Source organism: Eutrigla gurnardus (genome assembly GCF_963514095.1).
Source record: "Eutrigla gurnardus genome assembly, chromosome: 12".
Taxonomy (NCBI): domain Eukaryota; kingdom Metazoa; phylum Chordata; class Actinopteri; order Perciformes; family Triglidae; genus Eutrigla; species Eutrigla gurnardus.
In genome coordinates, this window is record NC_139926.1 from 12,033,625 (window position 1) to 12,049,005 (window position 15,381).

A 15,381-nucleotide genomic window follows, 5' to 3' on the forward strand; every position below is an offset into this window, starting at 1 on the left:
TAATGTCTTGGCCTCCACTCCCCTGCTTCCTCTGGCCCCCTTCCTTCCCCCCTTCACCACGCACCTTTCCTCTAATGAATCCAATCATTTCAGAGTCACACCTTAGTGTGCACATGAACGTGTGTGTGTATGTGGACTCTTCATTTGTCAAAGGGACATACGGACGTGATCCAGAACTGAAACATATGTTGACCCTCAGCCAGCAACCGGGGTGGGGGTGGGGGTGGGGGGGGGGGGTTAATTGAGTAATGGCGTTTTCGAGAGAGGGAGAGTTTACTAGGAGGGCGGATGAGACGGAAAGGCGGAGAGAGAGGGTGGCGATGGCAACGAGAGCATTAAGAGAGCGTGATCGAGGCAGATAGGTGCAATTTGTCAGAGCATATGAAAAGAGGAGGAGCAGGAGGGTGTAAAAGAGAATGGGGTTGATTGCTAGACTGAACAAAAAGACACAATTAATTAAAGAAGAGAGACGGTGAAATCCAGACAAATGTGGGGTTAATGGTGAGAGTGTGTGAGCTGGGCACGCGGTGACAGCATGAGGCAGTCAACCAGCAGGACATGGAAGATTGATTTTAAGTGAAAGAGAAGGGGTTCACAGAGTGATGGAAATGAAACAAGGGGAGGCAGGGAAGGTGAAAGTGAAAGGGTTAATTATGAGTATAATAAACGATGAATCCTGTAGTCTTTATAGACCTTTGGTCTTAATTAAAAAAAAGCAGCTGCACCTGGGACCCACCTAGAATAGATGATACACAGTACTGCATGAAATCGTGAGTGTGTGTTTCTAATTATTATTGTTATGAAATCCTCCTCCTCATGGTTTCATTGCGCTAATGAATTGTCTTAATGAAGTACCTGAATGGGGGGCTTGTTGGGGAAATCACCAGATAACTCAACATTGGAGCTTGCTTCCTGATCCTGACAAAAATTGCGTTTCTGTCGGCCGGTTGGGCGGTGTGGGTATTAAAAAACCCTGATTTGCCCATAAAGATCTGAACATATCAGAAATGTTATGAATCAATCATTTTATTTTCAATATGAAATAATACCGTTCTGTAGCCATGTAGTTAACCTAGAGTAACATGAGTAACAATCTCTCAAAATTTGAGATTAGAAGTAGTTTCATTCTAATTCATTTTTATGGCATATGAGAATGGTCAAATTGAAGGAATTATGACAGCATGCAGATTTGTATGAGTGAAAAACAACCTTTAAATCCCATCCATGGAGCCTCTGAATACCTGCCAGCCCCATTATGATTACGCTGAGACAGCATAATTTGGTGCTTGATCTAATGACTTAAAAGCCTCAAGTCATAGCCATGTAAGTCTTTGAAGATATTATGCATTTCTTTGCAGCAAGCCTTGGGCTCTTTCAAGAAAATGTGGGGAAATCAACCTGAGAGATCGTAGGCTCATCTGAAACTTCATGGAGAGACTTGGCTGTTAGCAGTGTGTAGTCTGTTTTAAGGTAGATTGTCCCTTTAAGTACACATCATTTAGTGTCAAGATGGATTTGATTCATGGTCTTGTGAATATAAGATATGATCTTTTAGGAGGACTAATGTAATCACTCTGTGTCGGCTGTGAGCTTTACTCCTCACCTCAATCATAGAGATGTTAGAAGGACCACCTCTCATGTCAGCCTTAGAAGGAAAAGCAGTGTGCTCATTCATTCTGTGTGTATGTGTCCAGTAGAGATTTATACACACACACACACACACACACACACACACACACACACACACACACAGCTTCCAGCAGAAAGATTTACATACATTGACAGAGTAATGCGCTGGGCGGTGAGAGCTTTATAAAGAGTGAACCTGTCCCTGAATGTGTGAGTGATGATAACAGGCTCATTTAATTGCCTAACCCCTACACACAGACATGCACACACACACACACACACACTCACACACTCTCTCTCTCTCTCTCTCTCTCTCTCTCTCTTTCACACACACACACACACACACACACACACACACACACACACACACACACACACACAGATCATCAGTTCTCTGAGTAGGCGTCACATAATTTCTTCGTCATTCACCTTGAGGGGGTGGAGGTAAGATAGTATGTGAGAAAGGAAATAAAACGGAAAGAATCAGTGAAATGAAGCCAAAGCTAATACGATTTTGCATGAACTGTTTCTTAGACTTCGCTTTTTGCAAACGGTGGGAAATTAACTCAAACTTAATCTAGTTTAATGTTTGTTAGCTGGCAACGAATTAACTTTTATACCTCTATTAGGTGCCAATTTGTCCCTAAACCCCCTGCCACGGTCAGCTAGGACTCACAGTTAAGCTTAGCTGCAAATTCTAAGATGATGTTGGATATTTTAAATCTTTATTTTGACACCTTTTTATTTGACACTCAGCAGATGTTTGGAAGACCTGGTTATTTTACATGCTGTTGCTATGAGACTGTTGAAAATGAGCTAGAATCACAGGTTTTAAAATTCACATATTTTTACAACCTTGCACTTGCTGTTAAAACCATGCAAAACTCTGTTGTTGGATATATCCAGCAGCAATATCTTACTGTTTTACAAGGAGAACACTAAGGTCAGAAGAAAATTGACTTGGCGTTGGACAACTCCTACATAATAAAACAAGCAAATAATAGAATGTACTGGTCTGTCTGACCACCCCCTTCCTCATAAAAAGGTACTGGACCTGAAAAATGTTCAGAGAATTGCAATTTTACTATGACAACACTAAAATATATGTACAAACAGATGCAGAAAACACTGTTGTTCCTTCTATTAGGCTAACCAGTCAAACAAACATGAAACCTGGTCAAATATAATAGACTCTATTATGTTCAATTTAGATTTAATTGCCACTTCCTTGTTTACAGACATGTACTGAACCAAGAATAACCCCAAATAATCTGCCCTGTTGGTTTAAGATTTGAAATGATAAGTTATTTCTTCTTGGGTAGAAATAGTAAATGGTGTTGAAAGTATTTCCCTGCTCTGGTTTGAAGTGACGTGGTGAGATTGATTGTTCTCCTTCAGCTCTGCAGCAGATAAGCTGTCTGGGTGTCACAAGACATCCTTTCAACAATTAGTCCCATAATCCCCAAAGTGGTTACAAATGTGAATGACTAAAGCTGCAAACCTCCATTGTAAAGAACAGGACAGTGACCCTCCACAAAACATGTATAAGGTTTATAAAACTTTGTAGCTAAAAGGGAATGAAATATCTATGACTATTCATTTCTTATAGGAAAAAAGGTCAGATCAACTGTACTACTACTACCACTGTAACTCTTCTGATGTTGTTTGCATGTGAAGGTAGATCCTGTTTTTTTGAGTTCTAAGGCAAAGGTTTTTTGATTCCTGGTTGAACCTACATCATTTGTATGGCAGCATTTTCCAATACCCACTCCTAGTTTCCATGTGTAGGTGCATTGATCCAGGTTCAGGTATATAGATAGATAGATAGATAGATAGATAGATAGATAGATAGATAGATAGATAGATAGATAGATAGATAGATAGATAGATAGATACTTTATTGATCCCGAAGGAAATTCAAGATAAAAGGAAAATCAGTTATAACTGCTGAGCGTTTTGACATGTTAAGCCTGAGATAATCACCATCAAAACATTTCTTGTGTGTAAGTGTGAAACTGTGTTTGCATGTATGTGAGAGTGAACTGTGTGTGTGTGTGTGTGTGTGTGTGTGTGTGTGTGTGTGTGTGTGTGTGTGTGTGTGCAGCCTAATCAGTCCCATCTGACAGACAGCAAATCCTACTTCAAAAGCACACTCAGACATCCATTGTTATGTGGAGAGCCAATTGAATGAGATAAGATGCTGGAAAGACCGGAGAGGAGGGAGGAAAGGAAGTCTGGATGAACGAGAGCCGTGGACTAAACCTTGACATTGGTTTGAACATAGACAACATTTTAAATCATTAACATTTTCAACCTTGCTGTAATTACGCATTAATCCCCTGTTCTGTTTCAACATGATAAATACCCCCGTGTACAAACTAACAGAGCAAGGTGAATAAAAAAAAGTGGTTTTCTGAGTTTTGTTTTGGATGAGCATTCTATTTTAACAAATCAAAATGTCGAGAATCTATTGCGCACAGCACATTGATTTGCTCAGTTCCCCCTTTGCTCTGCTCTTCCTGAAGTTAACTCTGACATTCTGAACACAACGTTATCAATCTTGGAGACCCTGAACCGAAAGCATGGAGAGCAGCTTAGCGAGCAACAATAGCTAATAGTTGGCGGTCAGATACAGGTGGATTCTCGAAGTTAGCACGCTGGACATAGCTCTGTAAGAAAGTAACAGTGTGCCTCCGACTGTCGTAACATTCAAGTGCCCGCATAAAGGTTCAGCTTGATCCAAAAACTCAGTGTTAGATTACAGCATGTGTTGGGACATTGACATCCTGACACACACTGAAACAAACAATTCAATTAATCGATTCAGTTAGTTAATCAGGAAAAATATTTGGCAAATAATAATCCCAAATATTTGCTGGTATTTCTTGAATATGAAGAGCTTCTGCTTCTCTCCATTGATATCTTTCTTTGGTTAAACAAAGTATTATTGCCAACCTCATATTGGGCTCTTGGAAACTGTGATGGACATTTAAACTTCAATTCTAACTAATCTGCTTTCCCTCCTCTTTCTTTCCAAAGAGTAAAACATTTAGGGAGCAGCTTCCCATTTTTAGCTGGCACTGAAAGATTCTTCCACTGGTCATATCAGTTATCCTAAATCAACGTTAATTTAGAGAAGAAGTTGATGAAAATGTTGTTTTGGCTATTGTTTGTGATGTCTGTATTCAGGGAGAGATATTGTATATGTGAGGGAAGAAAGTCCTCTCTGTTTCACCACTATACAATCAGTAATACTAAACAGTGGTTCTGTAGTTCCCACACCACTAAAAGAATGATAAATCTGCTCTAGTCAATCATTCTAGCTGATGGCATCACAGCAGTTTCACGAGTCACATTCAGCCAGTTAAACTTTTTCTAATCCCCGATCGATAATTTAAGGTTATAAACACAACAATAGTTTGGAACCAGGGCATTCAAGATTCAGTGGGTTTTGGCTGATATTTCACTGCATCAGATACATATTAAATCTATTGAAATTATGGTATATAAATATTTTAATTCACTTAATTTTAAAGGAGCCAGATTGGGATCAGGGCCCAATAAACTTGATTAGGACATCCTTAGTTTCTAATATTTTGTTTGTGGGTGGAAAAAACACCTCCTTTTTTCCAAATAAAAACAAAAAAAACCTTTTCATCAGCAAATCCCAATTATTTTCACCTTTCCCCCCCAACTTTTGAAATCATATCCTGCTTTGAAACACATTCACTCCCCTCCTCCCAGTGGGTGACGCCTGTGCAGTCGCCTCTGGTTAATAGGCCCCTCTGGTTTATGAGTGCTGTCGTTCAGACTGCTACTGGTAGATCGTTGAGAATATGGCCTGCTCTGCACAGAATGTGTCCATCTGTGCCTCTGTGTCTCCATAATGCTGTTCCATATGGCCAAGTGTCGTCTCCACACAGCCTCAGGGAGGCGGTGGTAGATGGCTAACACACTCAAACAAACGCTAACACATTCTCACATTCGTGCATTCTTCCTCATGCAAAAGCATGAATAAATATACAGTATGTATGAATACAGCGAGGGGCGCACACAAACACTCATGCACATGCAAATGGATGCAGGCAAGTACATACACCATCTGCATGACTGAGGAATCTGAAGTTGGCATTTTATTTTGGCAGCGTGACAGGGACTGAAGTGTGTGAAGTTCTCAAAGTCACTGAGTGGTTTTACGGCTGGTGCTGATGGAGAATGTTCTACTTTTGACGGTTGAAATGGTTTCTGCATTCTCTGTCTCAATAATATGTTTATTTAATATCTTCCAGTATGTATTATCATCATTTGTACTATATATCTGTGACCGACTCTCCCTCTCTCTCTCACTCTCCCTTTGTTTTAATGTCTGTTTCTCATTCTTCACAGTTTCTGTCCCCCATTTGTCTTTTTTTCTTCCTGTCTGTCTGGTGTGGATTTCTCATGCTCTACTGAGAGGCAAGGTGACTGTAAATCAATAGAGGGTCAGCACACTCACACACAGACAGACACAGACCTACACAAACACTCAAAACTGCTGAGCAGGTGAATTTCATTCATCCATATTCTCCATACGGAGACAACACCATCCTGGTTGTAGATTACCATGGCGATGGATCGATTGCAGCAGGGAGGTCACAGTCTGTGTGTGTGTGTGTGTGTGTGTGTGTGTGTGTGTGTGTGTGTGAGAATATTTTTGTCCCTGACCTTTTTTGCAGAGTAAATGTTAATGCTTTTACAGTGTATCTGTATTCCTTTGTGTAATGTGTCTTTTCCCTTTCTGTACGTAAATCTCACTTTGTTGATGTTTGACTGTTTAGACATTAAAGAGAGAAAAAGAGAGAGAGGGAAAAAAAAAATTAAAATAGCTAGATTAAGAATATTGAGACTGCGAGTCAGTCGGGTGTATCAGATTCATGTGTTAATCGATTCGCTCTTTGTTACTTTGTGGGTGTTCCCAATAGAGCAAAGTGCTGGAACATGATGATTTACATCAGCTGATTTGTAAGGAACCACGACAACTCAGAGGGGCTGTGGAGGAGGTTACAAGAGGCAGAGGGAAGAGAAAGAAGAGGGAGAACAGGAGCGGCTCAGGAGAGAAAGAGAAGTAAAAAGGAGGGTAGATGAGAGGGGGCATATGAAGAAGAGAGCAGGCAACCGGAGAAGAGGAAAAGGAAAAGAAACCAGAGGAAGCAAAAGAGAGAAGGGAACGTAAAGCTGCAGGGGAAAACGGGGCTAAGCAGGAATATTTGCTGATGAAAGACGAAAAGGCCAACTTGTACATAGCCCTGCATAGAAGAGCTGACCTGCCTCAGGGTTCATTCAAATTCTCTTTGTGATCTGCACAATTATTTTTATGGGCATCATATGGAAATGTGCAAGGCTTTTAAAAAATTACTTCTCATGCTAGCTTTAAATAGGGGCCTGTGTGCCTACCCGAGTGACCTTATCTAGCCAGATGAGCAAACCTGCACTTCTTTTATGGGTGCACCACAAAGCACTACATCAAGGTTTCGTCATAAGACATAAAATGTCTTTTTTTAACTTTGGCATTACGTCAAGTGCAGAGAGGGGTCTTGATGTAGCACCGTAGTTAAAACTCGTTTTAGTTGCTATATGGAGAGAAATGAGAACATTCAAAAATATACCTGCTTTCCCATACAGGGTTTCTTCTTTGAGCTGAAAGACAAACACAGACAGATAGTATCAAAGTATTTGCAAAACTTTTTCTTCCTCATTCTTTGCTCTTCACAGACAGAAAAAACGTTATTTTGTTTGGATAGGAAACACATCAATGACTCAAAAACAGACAGTATTGGGTGGGGGAGGGGCAGGTGCCCCGTGGATTCAGGATGCAGCTTCTATTGTGTAGAGCTAGGTGGTGCTGTCAGTCTATCCACAGATATTGTTTGTGTGTGTGTGTGTGTGTGTGTGTGCGTGTGTGTGTGTGTGTGTTTGCGTGTGTGTGTGTGTGTCTTGATGTCACTGAGTGATCAAACATGCTCTCCTTCTCATGAGGAACAGTTGCGTCAGAATAAGAGCTTTGTGATTTTGTACCTGGATGACATGTATTATCTTGAATTTATTGTTGTATTCAGATCAATGCAGTTAATTAATAACATTCCTCTTTAATGAAAAAGCACCAAGAAAAAACTGAAATAGCACATATAGCAGTACATTTGCATATTTGTAGGGGCCATCACCATTTTACCTTCCCTCAATCCTCTAATGTATCACAACCAAAATTAATTGAGCCAGCTGTAACCAGACTATAATATAATCTCTATAACACACACACACACACACACACACACACACACACACACACACACACACACACACACACACTAGTAAGTGGACATGAGTGGAGATGAAAGCTCAGGGGTGTACAGATAGATTAAGCATATTTAAAGATTGTTTTGTGTGTGTGTGTGTGTGTGTGTGTGTGTGTGTGTGTGTGTGTGTGTGTGTGTGTGTGTGAGAGGGAAAAGAGAGTGTGTGTGCCCTGTCTGTGAGCTGTGTATGTGCTCATGCATTTGGCTGATTGTAGCATTTTATCGATCCACTCCAACCTAATCAATCATGCCCTAATCGACCCGATTATAAAGGGTATGATGTGAAAAGAGATGGCTGTGTGTGCGAGTACTGTTACCATGTTGTGCACTTAAATCCTGACCTGCTATTAATCTGCCTATCTCAATTTCATGTGCTCTTTTAATTTTAATAAAAGGGAAGGAACCAACTCTGCATTTCTGCAACCCCCCACCTCCCTGCTCTAACTCTCTTTATCGCGCACACAACACACACACGCACACACACACACACACACACACACACACACACACACACACACACACACACACACACACACGCTGATGCTGAGCAGTGGTTTGTGGTGTATTATGTTGTATATCATTCTCAGCTCACTAAAACATCACTTTTTCCACTTGTTATTGAGGAAAGAAATAAAATAAAAAAGGAAGGCCTGGTGCTTCTGCCTCCATAAAATCAGGGTACAATCATTGCTGTTCCCAGACTTCTTAGATTCAAGTCAATTTTGTTGATCATCCAAACTTCAAATTAATCTTGTCGGCTGCTCTCTGTAAATCTAGTTGATCTTTACAAGGATAGTGATTGGATTATGTGTTCGTCATGCAACAAGACCAGCAGCAGTATGATTTCATTATCAGACCCCGTGCATTCTTATCTGATGATATAAGTACACATTTTATGCCCAACAATTATGGCAAATCAATCATCCAGCATATTCCAGATGGACTTGAAGCCTCACACATAACGCACGCCCACATAGGTGTTTTCACTGATGCTTTCTATTAGACCTCTTCAGAAGACTGTGTGTAACTCACTCTGCTGTTAGCACCAGTTAGGATGGGGCATTTTTTCAAGTTATGTTTTGGCCTTTTTGCCTTTATTTAGATAGGACAGTGTGAGAGTGAAAGGGGGAGAGAGATGGAGATGACACACAGAAATGCTATCGGATTCAAACCCGAAACCGCTGCAGTGAGGACCGTTGAGACCGTCTGTCTGGAAGTGTTTTATTTTGGCTTGTTGGGTCAAGCCTTTGATTGATCCAAGCTATCAGGTCAGGTAGTCCAACATGCGCACAAATACGTACCAAATAATCTCCCACTGGCCTCATCATGTCCTAGCTAACATGTGTGAACCTTGTATTGACCACACAGTAATGATAAATATGAGGAAGCACAGAAGGGATGGAGAGAGTGCTTAGAATCGACTTTATGGGGAAATCTTTAGCTAACTTTGGTGTTTAACACCTGGGTTTATGTGTGCTTTTAATTAGAGTTGAACTTAATTATTGTATAGTTCACAACCCAGATGGGATCATGGATATTTTTCAGGTTTTTCACTTAGTAGTAGTATGGTTTATCCATCCGTGCCTGCGATTTCCAATGGGCTGGAGGCATTATGTTTTCATTTAATTTCATTCATCCTATTCACTTGAACGTGATGGAGGGAACACCTGGTGGGAATTTCTTCGTCCTTTTGGACTCAGGGATGAACTCATTATAATTCGGTGGTCAAAGGTCACTGTGACTTCACAAAACATGTGTTTTAATAGGAGAAAATGATGAAGTGATGCCATTTTGAACAGGTAAGCAAAGTGCAACTCGACTTGAGTACCGTGAGGTGATCATTGTAGTTATAAAATTATTTTAACATAAAATCCCATTTTAAATAATAAATAATCCAAAGGGAAAGTAACACATCATTATCAGTAAATTGTTTTGTTCCAACAGCATCTTAACAAGCTGTTAACCCCAAGGCTGCCATGTATAATGTTGAAGTGTCCTTAAGCTAGGCACTCTTTACTCAACTGGCTACAGCATTGCCAGTTGTGGTTGAACCTGACATCTGACCTCCCTAAGACTAGGAGAGAGGATTTTTATTTTACTAGAGCTCATAATCACAACAAAAAGTCATTCTTTTGCACCTCTTCCCAAAACCCAAATGAAGATAAAATGAAGCCTTATTCCTCCTTCAGATGCATTTTTGTGCTCAAATATTGAAGCAGATGGATAAAGGCGTTTTTACATGAGGCTGTCAGCGACATGATCAAAGTAAAATATGTGTTTTGACAGGAAGTTGGAAGTGAAAAAAGAATCTGTTTACTAGTATCTTTCTCTGTGAGTCTGTTGAGGTTGTTGACAGGATTGCTGATGAGAAGGTCAAATGTTACATAGATTAGTATGGCTGAAACATGCCTATAACAACACTTATTGCTAATGGTAACAATTAACTTATAACGTAAAGGATGAAAAACACCTGGCTTTGTTATAACAAAGCATTAATCTTTAAGGAAAAAGGGTTTGTGGTGGAAGAGGAACAGAATTGGCAACATTTAACTTTTTTTCTTTTGCTGAAAATGGACACATCATTGCACTCACACTTGACATGGTGACATTCTCCGACAATCTTCAGGTTTGCTTTTTGCTCTTACTCTCTGACAAAGATTTTTACAGTACAGCGCATCTGTCAGTCCCCCTCATTATTATCATTATGAATTCTCCCTCAGCTTGTCTGTCACATTCTCAATGGCCATTTCTCTCTTTTCTCTCTCTGTGAGCTTTTGGCTCTGCCTGTGCAGTCTCACCTTTCCGTCTCTCTCACCTCGCTCTCCCTCTCATGCTCAGGATGCAGTGTCATTTTGTTTGGCAGGTCTTTGAGTCTCTCTGTCGAAGAGAACAGAGGCAAAGTCCTAATCTGTCATTTTCTGGCTGTCCTTCCTTTCTTTCCAGCTCTGCTTTTTAAGAGACTCAACAAGGCAATGTGCAATTTGTCTGCCCATTTTTCTTTTTCTTCCTGTCATTCTTTCAGATGTTCTTTTTTAAGAATCTCTCCTGCCTCTCTTTCTCTGTGTGTGTGTGTGTTTGTGTGTCTGTTTATGATTATGTATATCTGGAAGCTATTAGCCTCGTTTTACTCTTTCATTGACACATTCACTGATACTGGTATTTTTTAAATTAAATTTTCATCTTCCTTTGACTTGTCTGTCATCCCTATAGTAGCTGCTGGACAATACTTCCCACTAAAGCAGCTTTACTAAAGAGTGACAAATGCCCGATAAAAATCATTATCAAATGAAATGCTCCGTGCTTACATACCAAAAGCAAGTTTATACTTGTGACCGAAAGGAATAAGTGCTGAGACGAAACGGGGTAGGAGATGAGGAGGATAGAAGAAGGCCACAAAGAACAAGCAAGTTAGAAGGAAAGGCAAAAAGATGATGAGGTTGTAATAAGAGGGAAGATGTGTGTTAGATGGAAAAGGGGAGCGTGATAGGACATGTATGTGTGAGACAGAGGCATTGGTTTTGCACAATAGTGAGATATCGATGGGGGAGGATAAGGAAGGTGCAATACTTGTCTGGTGAGGTTGTGCTGGAAAGAAATCATATATATGGTAAGTATGTTGATACCCTTAGAATTATTGAAAATAAGTATCATTATCGAGTTTTACATTTCCATTTCTTTCATGCTTTTGACCAAAGCAACATACAAATCCAATCTACAGCTGATCAAGGAAAAACCTCTGAGAAGAAGAAGTGTTTTAACTCTCACACAAATGTGCCATGTGCAGGTGCATGACGCATCATATAAGTGTACAGAAAACTACTGTTTATTTAGGGGGGGGGGGGTTGAGAAAGAGCTAGAGATGGATCGATGGAGAGCAAGAGCTTTTCTGGTGCTTTTCCGGTTCCTAATTTATCAAAAAGTAGAGACTTCCAGTGCAAATCTGCTTTAATCATCAGGATGGACCTGAAAAAAAGATGCTGTCGCTGGACTTCTCTGCACTAGCACCTGCGTAAGCTTTTAGTCTAAAATGTTGGCATCACTTTGCGCTCTAGAATTACATTTTCATAATGTTGGCATCGTGCGTTTTGCTTTCTTATGCAGAAGAGCCGGCCAGCAAATCGCAGTGCATTGATTCACAACTGTGGTGCACTCTTTTATATGATTTGTGTCTGTGTTTGTAGCATGCATGTGTATGCTCGCGTCAGTTTGAGCGAGAGAGAATATGTTGCACACTTGTGGGTTCCAGTGTAGCAGGAAGCCTCTGGCTTTACTGGCAAAGTCCCCTTTCTTTACTCTTGGCCGCTATAGACACATACACACACGTACACACACGCACACACTCACAGGTCTATTCAGGCTTAACGTGGAGGCCCCTAGAACACTGTGTTGACAAGCTCGGTGCTATGTTAGGTTAAACGCAGACTCAGTGCAATACTCAATAGACAGGGATTCCACTATATAACACAGTTAGCGCTAGCAGGGAATCGCACACACGCAGAGGGGAGACACGAATGGAGTCAGTTGTCGCACAGTAGATATACACACTCTGTCGCAGGAATGCTGGGCTCCTTGGATGTCCTCTATGGCGTCCTCATCCACAAGGTAACTGTATACAAACAAAACCAATACGTGATTTTTCTTAACACAATAGTGTGACGTTTTTCTTGCTTAATTTAAAGAAATGCAACCAGCTTGGTATATTGCAGTTTTTAACTTAAGAGTTTTTCCTCTTAAAGCAAAAAAAACAAAAAAAAAACTGCAAAGGACAGCCTCGGAGAAAAAACTTTCTCCGAGGCTGTCCTTTAAGCTCCTGTCTGTGCACATTCTCGTTGCCTGGAAATGTGGCTTTGCATTGTACTGTGTAATGCATTTAATTGCAGTAAATGAAGTGTGTTGGAATGGCTTTTCTTTCAATGTAAGTACAGAGTGAGTAGGTGGTAACAAGTGAGAGTTACATAAGAATCTTTGAACAGAATTCCTGCTTCCACCACTCTTATCAAATACGGTTCATCCATCGGCCCGTCCGCCCGTAACCGTTTATCCTGTTAAGGGTTGCGGGGGGCTGGAGCCGATCCCAACTGACATTGGGCGAAGGCTAGTGTTTTCATAATCCATGAAAAGCATGGAATAAATAAAACAAATAACCAGCTTGATTTTGTGTGTTTTCCCCCCTCTTTTTAGCTGATGGCTGTGTATGAGGAGCAGGAAGCCCAGCAGAGGGGTGTGGCGAACGCAAGGCTAGCCCCAAGTCCTGACCTCTACCAATCCGAGATCTCCGTCTTCCAGCCAATCGCAGGGGGAGAGATTGAAGTCAATTCCTCAGCCCTCAAGTCCAGTGAGTCATTTCTCATTTATTTACTGTATATTTTTAATTTATTTACTGTACACACACAAACACACACTCCAACCTTGGTGTTCTTGGTAAACAAGCCCACGGCCTTCAAATTAAATTCAAGGAGATCTTTCTGTTTTCACATCGGCATATGTTAGAAGTGATGTTTGACAATTCAGAGCTAGATTTTCAAATTTGAATGGTCAACATTTGGTAGCATTGCTACACACTTTGTATATGCTTCACTTTTAGTTCTTAACGTTCATTCATAGGAGATTTGTGAGAAAGTTATTTGCACAGTTTTACAAATTTGACATGCGGGAAGATAATTGCCTCATCCTAGGTGAAATAAAAACTTTATTATAACAGCCACATAAATCAAAGTTACAATCTAGTAGATGTCTGCTCTCTGGAAGAACAATCATAACATATATAAGGCTCCAGGATTTTTTATCACATCACAAAATGAGACAAAACTATTGTCCTTATGAAGCCCATTTAATTGAAGTCTGGATAGTTAAGCCAGAACCTCTACCATCCTTCTGGGACTTTATAATTCAAAGGTTTACTGACACATGGTGAAATTACTTTTTCAAAGAAGAAGAAGAAGGAATAACAAAGTCCTCCAGGAAACTTCTGTAACCTGTAGGTCAGTGCCGAAATGGGTCAATGTCGCAGTTGATGTTGAACAAGAAACAGGTTCAATGGGCCTGAAATTTGAGTGGAAGTTGACTGCAAGGCCACGTTGGCAGTAGTCAAGTCCTAAAACACAATTTTGGATGGATGGATCCCGGCTAAGAGTTTTACAGAAAAATTACAAATGCCAGCTATAAATCACCATCAAATTAAAACACTCTGCTGACATAAAAAAAACCTACCAAGATTGTATCCTCTTGACTCTTGACTTTTTTTGTGCTCTTTGACTGAAAAAGCTCAGTAAAAGTCGCTCTCCAGGAGCTCCAGGGGGGCAGCGGGTCGTGCGTGTCTGTGTAACTTCAGACGGAAGTAATTGACCCGGTTGAGGGTCAGGCTGAGCCAATCAGATTGAGCAAAAAGTGGAGCAGTCCAAGTTAGGAGGGGCCGATCGCATCCCCCCTCTAAATTGACAGTATTAAACTGACCCAGTCTGACTGCTGGGCCAGAGCTCCATTTAACAATGTCTGCGGATGCGAAAGCCAGGCCAACAAGTGTTGCAGCTGAGGGCCGTACCTTCACCTGTTTTAATACGTCCATGATTGTAACTGCCCAGATCAGTCTGGATGGACTGGCCGTTCAGGAAATCTCCAGTCCGCGCCTGATCCTGTGTTTTGCCAACGATTCGACTATACGATTGGCAGTCGAATCAGGCTCCTTAGATCGAAAAGTCGACTATTCGGGGTCACCCCTACTCTTGACACAAAGCTGTTAGTGCTGAGATGGAAGAGGGGGTGGGAGACGAGGAGAAAAGAAGATAATAGACAGTAGATGGCTAAAATGAACAATCAAAATTGAAACATAAAATAAAGAAAGAAATAATAAAGATCCATTGTTAACATTGCATATTGACTCTTTGGGTACAATATATCCCTACATGTAGTTTCAGGGCTGAGAGAGACACGTTTTATAGACAATAGAAACAATGTTAACTTTGAATTACACTGCAGATAAAGGTCAGCATGCAATGTTCTTCTGCATACTGATGAAAACAAGATGAGGACAGCTGGAATGTTGGCAGCGCGGTCTCTGAGATGCAGTAAGAGATGGGGATGAAAGAGAATCAGAGCAGAGGAAAGAAAGGACAGGAAGTGTATGTGTAATGTCAGGTTGCAGAACCAACTCTGATGTCTGTGTCTGCTTACTGTATCGTGGAATAGATTTATCTGAATGACCTGTCTTTCTCTCTGTCTCCCTCTCTTTCTTTCTTCCCCTCTTTCCTGCTTCCTCTTTGTCTCCCTTCCTTCATCCCTTTCTGTCTTATGTCAAGGCAAGTGCCAGTTCAGTAGAGGTACTGTAGATGTGAGTGCGAGAGGGCTTAGGCCTGTCACAGTAACTTGTCCAAATGTAATTTTGCCTTAACATAACAAACCGTACGGGTGATGGATGGTGTAC

The 15,381-nt window shown here is 40.8% G+C and overlaps 1 protein-coding gene across 5 annotated transcripts in view; it reads left to right on the forward strand.

Annotated features, from left to right (window-relative positions):
• Positions 1-15,381, forward strand: part of LOC311021631 (partitioning defective 3 homolog B-like) — a 188,462-nt gene that overhangs the window by 24,245 nt on the left and 148,836 nt on the right. For all 5 annotated transcript variants that reach the window (XM_084022292.1, XM_084022294.1, XM_084022293.1 and 2 more), the window contains exon 3: positions 13,143-13,296. In XM_084022292.1, coding sequence (XP_083878418.1) covers positions 13,143-13,296 — 154 coding nt within the window. The remainder of the gene's footprint in view (positions 1-13,142; positions 13,297-15,381) is intronic.